The sequence below is a fragment of the Phycodurus eques genome, chromosome 2, assembly GCF_024500275.1.
Source record: "Phycodurus eques isolate BA_2022a chromosome 2, UOR_Pequ_1.1, whole genome shotgun sequence".
Taxonomy (NCBI): domain Eukaryota; kingdom Metazoa; phylum Chordata; class Actinopteri; order Syngnathiformes; family Syngnathidae; genus Phycodurus; species Phycodurus eques.
This window is the reverse complement of record NC_084526.1, coordinates 32299901-32314315: the sequence shown is the minus strand read 5'-3', so window position 1 is coordinate 32314315 and position 14415 is coordinate 32299901. Positions and strand designations below refer to the sequence as shown.

The following is a 14415-nucleotide window of genomic DNA, read 5'->3' as shown; positions in this document are numbered from 1 at the left end:
TAGTGTATTTTTATGGCTCTGCAGCGGTTGAGACTCAGTCAAAACTCGGAAAGGCCATGTCGCTGTTCAGCTGAGTTGAGTGGGCGGCTATCAGCCATGAAGTGCTCAGGTATAAGATATGAATTACAAAAAAACTACATCACACTGTCAGTGATTTCAAATCCTGTCGTTTGCAAGCGGTTTTGGTATTCAGGCTTTTGTCTTGAAATGACAAACCGCATAGGTGTCAACCTTAAACCATGTCACAGGCACACTCTGACCCATGTTGTGCATAAAAGAGACACAACGGATTCTGCTGTAAGGGCACTTAAATATTTGTCACATTCGGTGTCAAGTTATTTCTGTGACCATTGTGGATTTTTCTTTTTCTTGAATCTATGGGTACAGTACTTGATTGGAACATGAAAGAAACTACTAAACTGCTTAGAATTTAGATTTATTATATTTCTTGGCATGAAAAACACAATAGCTTCATTCCCACAAGGTTGATAGTAAATTCAAACATTGTTTCTTCTGGTTCCAAGTGCTTGTGATCCTCTCTAGTAGTCTCACATTGCAACTTTCTGGAATGATTTAGTCCCCTCTGGTTAAATATCTCAAAATACATCAACATTAAGTATCATTCATAATGAAGGTTTGGTCACATAAGATTTCTCTCCATCCAAAGAGTGGATGGGAGATGGCCTGTCATGAGGGAAAAGTTTTCTGGTTTCTTACTGACCATTCTTAACATGAAGCATTTTCTCCTGAAATGAAAGGTTGAGAACACTTGTAAGGAAACTGTACAATAACCAAAACATACAAGTCAAGTCTTACTTTGATCATGGTTTCCAGCTTGATAGCATCCGCAGCAAACTTGCGGATGCCGTCAGACAGTTTTTCAACTGCCATGCGGTCCTCATTATGTTGCCAGCGGAACTCCTTCTCATCCATGTGGACCTTTTGTAGATTGCAACTCTTTGCTGTAGAAACAAAAAGTCATGTACATTTTTTTTTTTTACTGTACTCCATTTATGTTGTGAAATACACAACAGGCCTGGGTATTTATTTTAGTCACATCTCTTAAGTGGAATAGCATGTTTGCCCCAAATTAAATGATGCTAAGTTGATAACTCCAAATGTCTTCAAAACCATGATATATAAACAAGTGAAACAGAGGAACACAGTTATCAAAATGGAAGATTGTTTTCACTTTCAATATCCCTGAGATAGCATTTAGTTGCCAAACCCATTTTTGAAATAAATGGAACAGCCAAACAATTTTTGATTTACTTCTGATTTCAAAACTATCCATCCATTTTCCATACCGCTCATCCTCACTAGGGTCACAGGCGTGCTGGAACCTATCCCAGCTGACTCTGGGCGAGTGTCCACCCTGAACTGGTCGCCAGCCAATCGCAGGGCAAATAACCATTTGCACTCACATTCACACCTACAGGCAATTTAGTCTTCAATTAACCCATCATGCATGTTTTGGGGATGTGGGAGGAAACCCACGCAGGCACGGGGAGAACATGCAAACTCCACAAAGGCAAAGCTGGATTTGAACCCGGGTCCGTCGTACTGTGCCGCCAATGTCAAAACTAGTTATCCAATAATGTGTATATGTAATAAGGTGATCACAATAATGTAAGGTGATCTTTCATCAGTCAAAAAAGTCCTACGAGGGAAACCATAACTACAATGTGCCCCATGGGTTTTAGACATGCAAACACCAAAAAGGTATGAAAAAGGTGACCAAAAAAACAAAAACAAAAATTTTTTTGGGGGTCTGGGTGGGATCCCCTGGGCTCCCGCAGAGATGTTGTTTTTGAATTTTAACATAAATAAGGAAAAATACATTTTCTTCACACAGAAAAACATTTATTTGCGCCGCTCAAGGAAACGTTGACGTACAAATATAAGATAGTCATTAAATTTGCCTAATTTCTTTGTTTTGGCCTCCAACTTGAGCCAGGCCCATCTCCACCTGATGCCTGCGTCAAGCTGTGCCACATGAATAGCATCCTCCTCTTTAAGCACGCTCATTCTGGAAAAGAATTGACTAAAGTCCTTCTATTCCACTTCATTTTTCACCATTACCAACTTCAAAGGCTAATCCCAAATGCATCCTCCAGGAAAATATTAAATAGAATATTTTTCTGTTTTTATGGGCCGTTTCTGAATTTGAAGTTAGTTCATTCTGTGTTGTGACATAATCCTTAACACATTTAACATCCGTAAACTAATTAGATAATTGTAGCCGCATTTCCTAATTAATACAAGATGTAGTAGCGACTACACTCGTCGCCGATGTTAGTGTGCTTCGCAGTTCTGCTTGGACCAGAACCAGGGCCACGAAACCGCAGCAGCTCAACGTGAAAATACAAAATATACGATTCACGTAAATGACCGATTTTAAATTCAGAACGGTAAATTTCACCGAAAGGCGACTGAGTTGCATGTACGGAGTTTGACACGCCTATAACTTTATTTAATCTTGAACAGTTTGTCCCGGCCACAAATCCAAAATTCATGAGTGCAAAATTTGTGGAAATCGAAAACGCATTTTCTGGTTCGTATAGGTGAGCACTGCAATGATACAGACACTTCACACAGCAGTACCTGCTTCCACATTAAGCGTCTGTGTGACAGTGCTGTGGTCCTGGCTGAGTTCTGCAAGTAGCCCAGGAGAGATGGTGAGCAGGTCGCATCCGCACAGGGCTTTAACTTGTCCCGTGTTCCGGAAGGAAGCACCCATCACCACGGTGCTGTAACCAAACTTCTTGTAGTAGTTGTATATCTTTGTCACACTCTGTACACCTGGTTAAAAAAAAAAAAAAGTCAGCATTGGAATGAGGATGTTCAGGAAAAGAAAACACAAAACGACATCGTAAAACAGACAAGTCCTTTCAGAGAAGCAACCAGACCAGTTCAGATTCAAGTTAAAAGAGATGCCTGTAAATTCAAAAGCACCAATCTTTTCATGCACAGACCATTCAAGAGTGTAGTCCTTTTTTTTTTCCCCTGGATGAAAAACATTATGCATTTATATTAGTTCCATTGTCCTGAGCTGATCACGTGATTTTAATCTGATCAATAGATTAAAAATTGACTTTTTAATTGTTTATTTAAAGGTCACAAAGCAACAAAATAATCCTGAGGTACAAAGATTGCCAAGTGCAGCAGCACTGCAGCAGAAGATGAATTTTACATTACACAATGTAACATTTTTGTATGTTGGCGTGAAAAAGCCCAGAGGCAGAAAAAAAATACAAATAAAAAAAAAATGCCAAGATTTTCCCCTAAAATGCTCATAGTTTATTTATGCTCAACTGTTTCTTCAATCATGAATCCAAAAAAGGAGACCACTCAGAGGATTGACAAAAGAGGAGCTTTGTCAGTGAGTCTGTGACCCAAACAAAGGCGATACCTGAAGACGTCACTTCTACGCAACACAGTAAGGCCATGTCAACATAGAAGCTGAGCCGATCTACTACTTTCTCTTATGTTCTCCCCCCCCCCCCCCCCACCCTTTTTTAAAAAAATAAATAAATAAAGAGAATTCGGCCCGAGTGATGTAAATAAACATACTAACAAAAGCCTAGCTTTCCGCCAAGGTAAAGAACATCTGACACGGCGATCCACAGTTGTTATGTTGTTGCTGGGATGGCAAAGATTCCAGGACAATAATAGTTTTAGTGAGCTGTCTAACTAGTCGTGGAAGCATTTTCATTTGGAAAGTGACACTGAAACAGCGACTTGTAATGTTTGTAAATTGAGTGTTTCCCGTGGAACTGAGATTTGTTCATGTCAATACAAGACTACAGTAGTTGGTCTATATTCTATACCACACTGAAATGAGATTTTATTTAGGGTTCAGATTATAGGGGATGTCGACAATCATGGCCAACTGTGGGCCTTTAAAGCCCTTTGAGACTCTGGGCTATACAAATAAACGACTATTTGTGACTGAATGTGGAGGTCTCTTAAAGGTGGAGTTAAGCATTCTAGTTTTACTTCAATGTGTGAAATTTATTAACTGACCATTTAAGATCTTTGTTACTGCACTAAGCAGAATTTTTAGTTTATCAAAGACAGCTTTTCAAATAATTTGTTTGCATTATTATTTCGTGCAGCACTTCTAATATGCTGTAAAAAGATGTAATTTGTTTATTTGGTTTGTACCACTGCTGCACTAGACTTTTAGCCATATAGAAAAAGTAACCATGTTGGGAAACCCTTACTTAAACAAAATGAAATTTAAGACAAAAACTATTTGTATGTGCTCTTTTTGTTCTTGACAAATTGCCAAGGTATCAGCAGGTCAAAATTTCACTCAAAAATCAAGTGACTGAGCAAAACAAAAACAAAAACAAAGTGATTGGGACATCCCTAACAAACAATTGACTGTCATATTTGGAGCTCACAGGTTCAATGTTAGAGTTTGAGTGTTTAGCATCATTTTTACAAATAATAGTATTTACATTAAAACAATGTGCAAAGCCACAATATCTCCTACCATGCAAGTCAAGCGATGAAAGGTGGAAAACTGAATGAAGCAGACAACACACGTACATGATGCTCACTGGCTTTAATACCCTTTATTCCTGCTCTGTATGTTCCATCCCACCAACCTTTCTGCATATAAAAACATTTAACGTTGTAAAAGAAAGTAAACAGATGTACATGCGTATTACAGTTGGAAATTGAGATTAAAGACAAAACCGGTAGTAGACCCTATCTTCATAGAGGAAATCTATCACACTAAATAAAAGCAAAGTAATAACTTGCAGCCCAAAATGCAAGACTAAAGCATCATCTTATTCTAAAACACAAACTAGGAAGAAATGGGTTGGAATGGAGGGATAAGAACATAAGTTTCACACCCCCCTCAAAAAAAATAAAAAAAAATAAATAAATAAATAAATAAAAATCAGTACCTGGGTCTTCGTGGGGCTCGTACGTTTTGCGGTCTGTGTTTTCCTTGTACCAGTCGAGGATGCGCCCCACGAAGGGCGAGATGAGAGTTACATTTGCTTCTGCACAGGCTACTGCTTGTGCAAAAGAGAAAAGCAGAGTCATGTTGCAGTGAACACCATGCTTGTCTTCAAGCTCCCTGAAATAGAACAAAATACAATTTAGTCACACACAAAGTGGAAATAAAAAACAAAAACACTACAGACGGAATCAATTGGCATTAGTCTGCCACCACAAATCATGGCCTGCGATTGGACCGTAATACAGCTTTACTCACATCCAGAAATCCAATCGTTTTGGCTCATCCTGCTAAGAGTCTGACAGCAAAAATAAAAATCAAGCTGATTTCACATCGCACTCACTTGCCAGCTTGGATTCCCTCCCATGTGGATGACAGCTTGATCAGCACCCGTTCCTTGCTGATCCCAGCTTCTTTGTAGAGCGCGATGAGCCTCAAAGCCTTTGCCAGCATTTCTTCTTTGTCAAAAGACAGTCTGAAATACAATTACATTTATTATAATTTTAATAGTGATTCAGGGTAATGATACTGTACATCTGTTGATAACGAATTTAATTGCAAAGCCACACCCTTATAGTTTATGGGATGCAATGTTCAGGCAAGATTGACCTGTCACTAACATCTGTGCCTTGCCTGCATGCATGTTCCACACAATTACAATCAAATAACTGTGACAAATGTATGTTCACTGTAGGGTTGCACAAAGTACCTACACTAAAACCGAAAAAATATTCGGTACAATCATTTTATGGAGTACTGCTATTTGAAAAGAGAAATGCAGTGACAGGCTGGCGTAACTGTGTCACCAGGCAAAAAATTGATCGTCCGCCAGAAGCAAAATGGACCTACTCTTTTCTATACGGTGAACTGAAAACCTTGTACCAAAAAAGTATGTCAGAGATCCACAAGATTATGGATGTGAAACAGTCAACGCCATGAAAAATAAAGCTGTGAACTCCAGAGGTTTTGCAAAGCATTGTAAAGACATGCAAGCAGTTCAGGTCCAGGTGCTCTATCACAGTGAGGCGAGATGGCTCTCAAAAGACTGACACATAAACGTTGTCTCACAGTATCACAAACACTAACCTTGTGTCGCATCGGTGTGTAGGGAAAGGAATCAGCGTTTTATAGAATTAGGTTCCATCCATTTAAAAAAATAAAATAAACAAATATTTAAAAATATATCTCCAGTGCCGTGTGAAGTTACTTTACGTGCCGAAGTGCTGAGTTCCGGTGCGTACCTCTCAAAATAAAAGGCTACAAGCGTAAAACGGGAAGTCAAGTTAAAACTTGCATATATAAACCATTTGACGTGATTAAACAGTCCCAAATAACTATTTAACTTTTCGCTGAAACAAATAATTAATATTGAGTCAATTTGGTTAGTTCCACACACATTGTCTTTTAATTCATAGGTTTGATATTGATACTGGTTATAAAGAACAGAGAGTCAAATGTTCATTTTAGTCTATGCTGCGGGCTGTGAAGAAAATTGACGTTCATAACTCGGGACACCTTTTATTTAAACCACGCAAACTTTTTTGACCCTACCCCCTAAAAGAATCGTGAATCGTTTGGAACCGGAATTGCTCAAATTCAAAAGGATGCCCAACCCTACACAGCCAAGCTACGCTGTTGCATTGGGTCATTAGGGATTAAATAAGGATATTTGCTTGAAAGTAATATATTGTTTATAACAGAAGAAAATGCCGTCAAAAATAAGAAAACGGCATACCATGTGAAAGCTTTTATATATTCTTGATGCATACACTTACTAGACCGATACAGTACTACCACCACTCGCTTTGTACTGTAACCCATTTACCTTCAGTTAATAACAGTTTTAAAACTTAATGACAGATACAGTTAGCAGGATTACACACACAAAAAAAAACTATCGACATAACTTTGAAGAAGGGTGGTGGAGGAGACAAGCAAATATATTTTGCTGTGGATCTGAATTAGGGTGCAGATGCCATTTTTTGTACGTTTGTTTGTCACCATGGCATCAATAGAACAGTCCACTCCCCAGAATCATATTAGCACCTCCTGTCTGTACCAGATACACCACGAAATAACCTGCTAGCAACAAATAGCTGGATAAACACACCCATATACAAACTCTATAGATTGTTTTCACTTTTATGACTGGTTCAGCCTTGGTAGAGGTCTATGATATACGGTACTTGGTAGCCTTCTCGTTATGTATGATCATGATGATGCTGCGAAAAAAAACTAAACCTAAGAATTTTGTACAGAACTGAATATATAAAATGTTCAGTAGTGTTAAAAAAAATGTTAGCTGTCTTGTATTCAAATGTTCTAAAGCAATGATTTCCAACTGGTGGGTCAAGACCAAAACGTGGGTCGCTGACCCATTTTGGATAGGTCGCACATAGCTAGTTAAAAAAAAAACATTTTAAAAAAATTTAAAAATTACATGCATTCCTATTCGCGATTATTTTTGGTACAGTACAAATGTGTCCCAAGTTCCAACATGGACCATCCATCCATCCATTTTCTGAGCCGCTTCTCCTCACTAGGGTCGCGGGCGTGCTGGAGCCTATCCCAGCTATCATCGGGCAGGAGGCGGGGTACACCCTGAACTGGTTGCCAGCCAATCGCAGGGCACATACAAACAAACAACATTCGCACTCACATTCACGCCTACGGGCAATTTAGAGTCCCCAATTAATGCATCTTTTTTGGGATGTGGGAGGAAACCGGAGTGCCCGGAGAAAACCCACACAGGCACGGGGAGAACATGCAAACTCCACACAGGCGGGGACGGGGATTGAACCCCGCACCTCAGAACTGTGAGGCTGACGCTCTAACCAGTCGGCCACCGTGGCGCCCCAACATGGACCATAGTAAGAAAATGTAAGACTTTTAAGTGTGCCTTATGGTCGTGAAAATACGGTACTCTAGCCACTAATTTACTCTGTAAACAAATACAGTGCAGCTCAGCCTTTGGCTGGCAAACAATATGCCTTTTGAGGTACAGCAAACTAATTTGAAACGGCATTTAAAAATATAATATACTGTATGTTTTTAGAGGCTATTTTTAAACTTCAATGAAAGTGGGTCACTACTGCAACAATAGGTACCTGCAGGTCTCGGGGGACAACAGTTGAGAACCACTGCTCTAAAGTTTAAAAAAAACATTTTTTAAAATGTATTTATCTTATCAAAAGTATTGTAATTAGTATCCCTCGTTTTAAATTAATACAAACAAAAAGGATATTTTAAGTTATTTTGTCAGTTATTATTCAACTGCTTTTTACTGACTTTTCAAGTTTTTGTTGTGGTATGGTTTCAGTACCGGAATCGAGGTACTTTATGCGGGTATAGAATCCAAGTCAAAATGACGGTATTGTGACAACACTAGTTGACTGTAATTTACTGATAGGAAGGGTCAAAAAGCAATAAGCTACCGAAGGCAAGCCAATGAATATGAACAAATTAGCTCAATGTACTGTATTCTTAAAATACTAGCTTCTGGGTTCACACTTCATCCAAAAATCACCAAATAGGCAGTTTTTGACAACAGGTGCCTCTACCTGGCATCCACCTCAGTTGAGACTCTGCCTGGGACCTTCTTGAGGATCTCGAGACCAAAACTCACATACAGCTTGTCCATGGTGTTGCTGATCTGCTCCTCGTCAGTTCTAAACAGTAAAGAAAGATGCTCCCAGTCAGTCACTTATAACATTAAATACATAGTTGTCTTTTTAACTGGCTTACAACTGCAAACCTAAACACATGGTATAAACATGCAGATTACATGAAACAAAATTTGCCCTTAACCTCTTACCCGCCCTTGGCGATGCCGTATTTGATGGCCTGATCCAACAGGTTCTGATAAGCTGGCATTTTGGCAGCAGCTAGGATCAGAGATGGGTTGGTGGTGGAATCCTGAGGCTTGTATTCATCAATGGCTGGAAGAATGAATTGGGGCGACATCAACATATTAGCCAGCATATTTTGGTTCAAAACATCATACAAACTGCACACATACTGATGATCATGACGCTGTTTGCATATGACCAATCAATGATGAATGCCTGGAGGATGTTTATGATCTGTCACTTTCAACAAGGATTGTTCGGAGTTCCAACAAGTTTAATTTGGTCTTGATGCGTTCACAATGTTTACATTCGAAAGTTCATTAGTTAAAACTAATAAATGAGTACATTCCCTTAGAAATGTACACTATCGATTTATCCGAGCTATTTTCAGAACATTAATGATAGACTGACTGCAAAAACTCAATTGTTAAAATTTTTTGTGTGTGCGCACGCAGTCAATTGGCTGGCGACCAGTTCAGGGTGTATCCTGCCTCTCGCCCAGCGTTAGTTGGGATAGGCTCTAGCACGCCCACGACCCTAGTGAGGATAAGCGGTACAGGAAAATGTGCATGTAGTCAGACAAATCAATGGCCCACATTAGGAATATTATGTAAACTAGAATAACTTGATCCTGAAAATAAACTCAAGGCTTTTGGAGAAATCTATTGGGATGTAGTTATGTTGACCGCTGTCTTGCTGAAGACCACAGTTAGACCCTGGATAAAAATTTGCTTCCTACAAATGAGTTGACAAAGTACAATAAGGTGCCATCTAGAGGACAAATGTTTCACAGCACGCTCTAAAACCTGCTCAGTCAGATGAAGTTGCCCGACAAACCTTTTTTGATGAGGGGTAGGACTGTCCAATATTTATCCAAATATAGATCATAACTTATTTTGTATCAAATGTTTAACTCATGCTTCAAGAAATATGAGAAACATTTTATTACCCTGTTTTAATATCCAAAGGAAAATGAAGTTCTACAGTCTGCTGTGTTCTCAGTTGCAAGCATTGAAAGAGAACACGAAAAGCAAATCTGCATGAATTATCAGATTTTACTTTACCTTACAAGCCACATGAGTAATAGATCATTCATATCAAAGACCATTTGAAGATGTACATTGATTCAAGTCAAACCCACAGCCAGTGATAGTCTATAACAATGAAATGAACAAAACAGCATTTTAAATGCTGGGTTGGCCTCTCAATAGGTATTTCGCAATACGACTGAAGAGCCTTTTCATTCAACGCGTTGTGTGTCAGCTTACATTGTGGCAGCCTGAGCAGCACCAGTCAGCGCTGCCAACTCACCAGAGAACACACCTACCCCTGTTCTTCTTTCTTTACTCTTCCAATTATTAGGAAGTACCCACAGATTATTTCAACTGCGATTACATGCGAGCCTCATTAGCCCCTTGCAGATCTCACTTTGTAGGAGACGATCTGACCTATTTTTTTCATGTAACCAAATCCATTACACGTTCATTGATTCAATTTAAAAGTCTCATTACAGTGCAAATATTGGCCTGTTAAAATTTCCAGCCTGTTCAAACTCAGCTTTACACGATCAGGATTTTTGGGGCCAGTCACAGAGTTTAAAAAACGATAACCTATCACCAATCACAAGATGGGGCAATGTGCCCATTTACATGACTTGTTCATTTATTGCATATACTTGTGTACTTTGACTTGTTCATTTATTGTATATACTTGTGTGCTGTATGCTGTATACTGTGTGTGCGCTGTATACCGAGTACTGTATCTGTGTCTATTTAAATGACTTGTTCATTTACTGTATATACTGAGTATCTTCAAAAGTATTCTCTATTCAGGTCATGTATTCTAATCAGTCAGGTCAAATCAATATTACAACATGAGAGAAATAATGGGTGCTAACTTATTGTAATTAAATTACTTCTCACACACACCAAAACTTTAGAGCATGAGTCGACAGAACGGCGGCATGTTTACGTACAACCGTTAGTGCTAGCACTAGCTTGCAAGGCGACATCACCATTTGTTGCCTGTATGCGAGCGGTATCCTATTAAAAGTACGTGAACATACCTCAAGCAATCCTTGAATTAAAGTCCTCTCCTGAGCACCGGTGACCACCAGCATGCCCCCCACCCCCCCATTTTGTTCTTATAATACACACGGCGCAATCCATTGTTGTTGTCGTTGCGATGCTAATGAGTGTATCCGGTCGCGTTTGGGTGGACAAGATAAACCCCAGTGATTGCAAAAGATGGTATCGGATATGGTGGTATCGGAATACAAGATTTTATTGCAGTAGTCTGACATAGTGCAATCGTGAAAGACCAAATTTGTCTTGTAGTCTGATCCACGCATTACGTGTTGTCTGTCCCACACCACCGACTTGTTTTTTTTTTTATAGCTTTATTGGTTGTCAGATATTTACAGGACTACGTCAAAAGACATGCGACATGGCTAAAAATAAACTAGCTTTTGGATTCAAATATACTGTATACGATGGCGACGCGAAGTAAATGTCTTTTGCGGAGCTCATCGATGGCGTCATTGATCGGATCAGCGACTGACAAAGCCAATCAGCATAAAATGCTAATTATCGGCCGACACCGATCAAGCCAATCAGATCATGTAAGCTCTAGTTCAAACTATTGTAGAAAAGCATACACCAATAATAGTTGTGACCGATCCGATCACAAGATGGAGCAATGTGCCCATTTACATGACTTGTTCATTTATTGCATATACTTGTGTACTTTGACTTGTTCATTTATTGTATATACTTGTGTGCTGTATACCGAGTACTGTATCCATCCATCCATCCATTTTCTGTACCGCTTATCCTCACAAGGGTTGCAGGCGTGCTGGAGTCGTCCCCGCTCAAAATTATTCTCTAACATTTTAGACAAAAGTGAAAACATCAATGACCTCTAGGGGGCATTCAAGGATTGGCCACTGACATAAGTTTAGGTCAGATCAACAGCACAACATGACAGAAATAATGGGTGCTAACTTACTGTAATTAAATTACTTTATTGCAATTAAATTACTTTAATAAATACTGTTAATGACATGCTTACTCTAACTTTCTCACTGTCCTGGCTATATGGACGGGTGTTTTCCAGAGTTTGCGTACGTTTGGCTTTTCCTTTTTTTTCACGCTGCATTGCTTGAGCATGGCATGTTCCTCGTGTACATTCTTCAGGTGCCCAATCAAATTTGTGTTGAAGCATTTAGATAACTTTTCCCACAACGTACGTCAGTTGTGCCCAGACTGCAAATAACTTATGTGTTGTTTGTCTGAGACACCGCAAAATAGTCCCACACCGACGACGTGTTTTGTAACCGACAAGTTTGAAAAAAACTATTGGCCGTCAGATAGTGACAGTACTGCGCCACAAGACACGGCTAAAAATAAACTAGCTTTTGGATTCATATGCAACGGTGACGCGGAGTTAAATGTCTTGTGCGGATCTGATCGATGACGTCATTGATCGGATCGGTGAATGATGACATGAAAGCCGATCAGCATAAAAGCGGCCGATACCGATAACACCGATCAGATCGCCGTAAAGTCTAATTAATACCGTGATAAAACCGAACTGTGAGATTTAGAAAACATTTGCGTGCACTTGACTGAACAGGGCAAGCAAAAATTTTAGGACACGTACCCTTTTCAAAAAAGTTAACTTTGGGCCCTGCATGGCTATGACAGAGAACACTTTTGCCCATGGTGTAAGTTAAAATGACAGAATAGTTTGAAATGTTATTTCAAGGTGAAAACACTGCATACAATCACCTTTAAAAATAGATGTTGCATACTTTGAGGACGACACATTTCCTACAAGCCCGCCTTGCACAACAAACAAGAGTTAAGAAACTAGCCGGTGTTGCCTAACTAATTACAAAACTGAAGTTCTGTGTAACAACAGTAATTAATGAAACATTGTTGCCCGGAAGACAAACTAAGCCCGTTCTTTCAAGCTTCCACTATTAATCAAAAGCTGTGTACATTATTGTCTAATTATCACTTTATCAAACAAATTTCTTATATTAAAAGTTCCCAAGCTGAAATTTTCTCTAATTCAGGTTTTTAATATTTATAAAACATTGTAGATGACACTTACTGCACAATTCATAATTTTAACAAAAATGAGGAGCAAAGTCTGAAACTGATTGATTCCTGACTTCTGTCTCCAGCTAACATAAGCCATTGTGATCAAAATCCCTATGCGAGTGTGTGCCATAGATTTTATCATCTATGCCACAGACAATGATCCAATATCACTTGGTCATAAAAACTGATGTTTACTACAAATGTATCTTTGGTCATCTGCATTTCTATGCCAGTGATGTACAACGAAAAGCTCTTCCCCTAAATGGCAGAATGAACAATTAACCTGCATATCCACCTGTTGCCACTCATACAACAGTAATAGCTGTGTTCCATTAAATAGGCTTAGCTTTCATTCTGAATAAGACAATCTGAGTAAATTGACATTATTTCAGTATAAATATTTAGTGACATTTGAGTTTGGCGGTGTGCCATGACATTTTTCTAATATAAAATATGTGCCTTAGCTCAATACATGATGTGAAACAGACTTAATACACCAACAGAATGACTTGCATTTTATACAAAACTAGTAATTAAAAAAAAAAAACTCTTGTGCACTCTAGTCCAGTGCTGACATTTTGCAAGAACCATGCCTGACTATTAAACCCAATTCAGCTAGGGTTATCTAATGACACAAAATTACATTTATGTGATCATATTGTTCTTGAAACGCTGTGAGGTGTACACCAAACCATCTCTGGTTTTGTTTTCCAAATGCAAGCTTGCAGACAAACTGTCATGTCATCCTGACTGCAAGACTTACTGCGTTTACATCACATCCCGATTGAATTACTCAATTTATTTCCCCATCAAGAGCCACTAGTGGAAATTTAAATGGCATATAAGCCATGCCCAGCACATAGCAGGAAGTAAAAACTAAAAAAGGTATTTCTTGCGCAACAACTTGGTCACAATTTTTCTATTCGTACGTATACCTCCAAGTTAAATAACATATGAAAATGGATGGATGGAAGTCAGAAAGTTACTGACATTTTCTTTAACTTTACTTTATTTGTTTACTTACTAAGCCACAGGCAAACTTTTCGTGAACTTCCCCCAGCAACTACGCAACTAGTGCTTGATTAGTTAGGTAACTTTGCAAGTTTAGTAGGGTCGTCGGATTACTATTACTTGAACAATTAGTAGATAAGGATACTAAACCAACCTCCAACAACAGCGTTGGCTAGTGGAACTACACGACCCTTGTTCGCTCGATGCTAGCATGTGTAGCCGTCTCGCTCGGGTTTATTACTAACACGGCGGTCATTCACATTAGTGATTAATCTAGCAATAGCATGTTAACTGGCTAGCATTAGCCGCTGGTGGAAGCGGGCATTTTACCGTTGAAGTCCCCCGTGTCGGCCACCACCACGGTGTACTTCTTCAACTGGTTGAGCGCCGACTCCATCTTTCGCCGTTTGTCTGGAGACACACTGAGCATGATGAGCGGGGAGGGTCTGACAGCTTTTTATATACACACAGC

At 39.2% G+C, this 14415-nt stretch overlaps 1 protein-coding gene across 1 annotated transcript; it reads right to left on the bottom strand.

The window, feature by feature from the left end:
* Positions 1–420: 420 nt before the first annotated feature.
* Positions 421–14415, bottom strand: taldo1 (transaldolase 1). Its single transcript, XM_061670338.1, has 8 exons — positions 14274–14415; positions 8793–8916; positions 8539–8646; positions 5322–5453; positions 4923–5098; positions 2605–2802; positions 817–962; positions 421–746 (listed from the first exon to the last, which is right to left on the bottom strand). The coding sequence occupies exons 1-8, from the start codon at positions 14371–14373 to the stop codon at positions 714–716; spliced, it is 1017 nt and encodes a 338-aa protein (XP_061526322.1). The 5' UTR covers positions 14374–14415; the 3' UTR covers positions 421–713.

What these genes read in the sequence shown, in the direction of transcription:
- taldo1 (XM_061670338.1), bottom strand. Translation starts at nt 14,373, where the DNA reads ATGCTCAGTGTGTCTCCAGACAAACGGCGAAAGATGGAGTCGGCGCTC. An exon ending in TCAACTGAGGTGGATGCCAG is followed by an intron (nt 5,454 to 8,538) that starts GTAGAGGCACCT and finishes ATTGTATTTCAG; the next exon opens with ACTGTCTTTTGACAAAGAAG. An exon ending in AGCTGGAAACCATGATCAAA is followed by an intron (nt 747 to 816) that starts GTAAGACTTGAC and finishes CTTTCATTTCAG; the next exon opens with GAGAAAATGCTTCATGTTAA.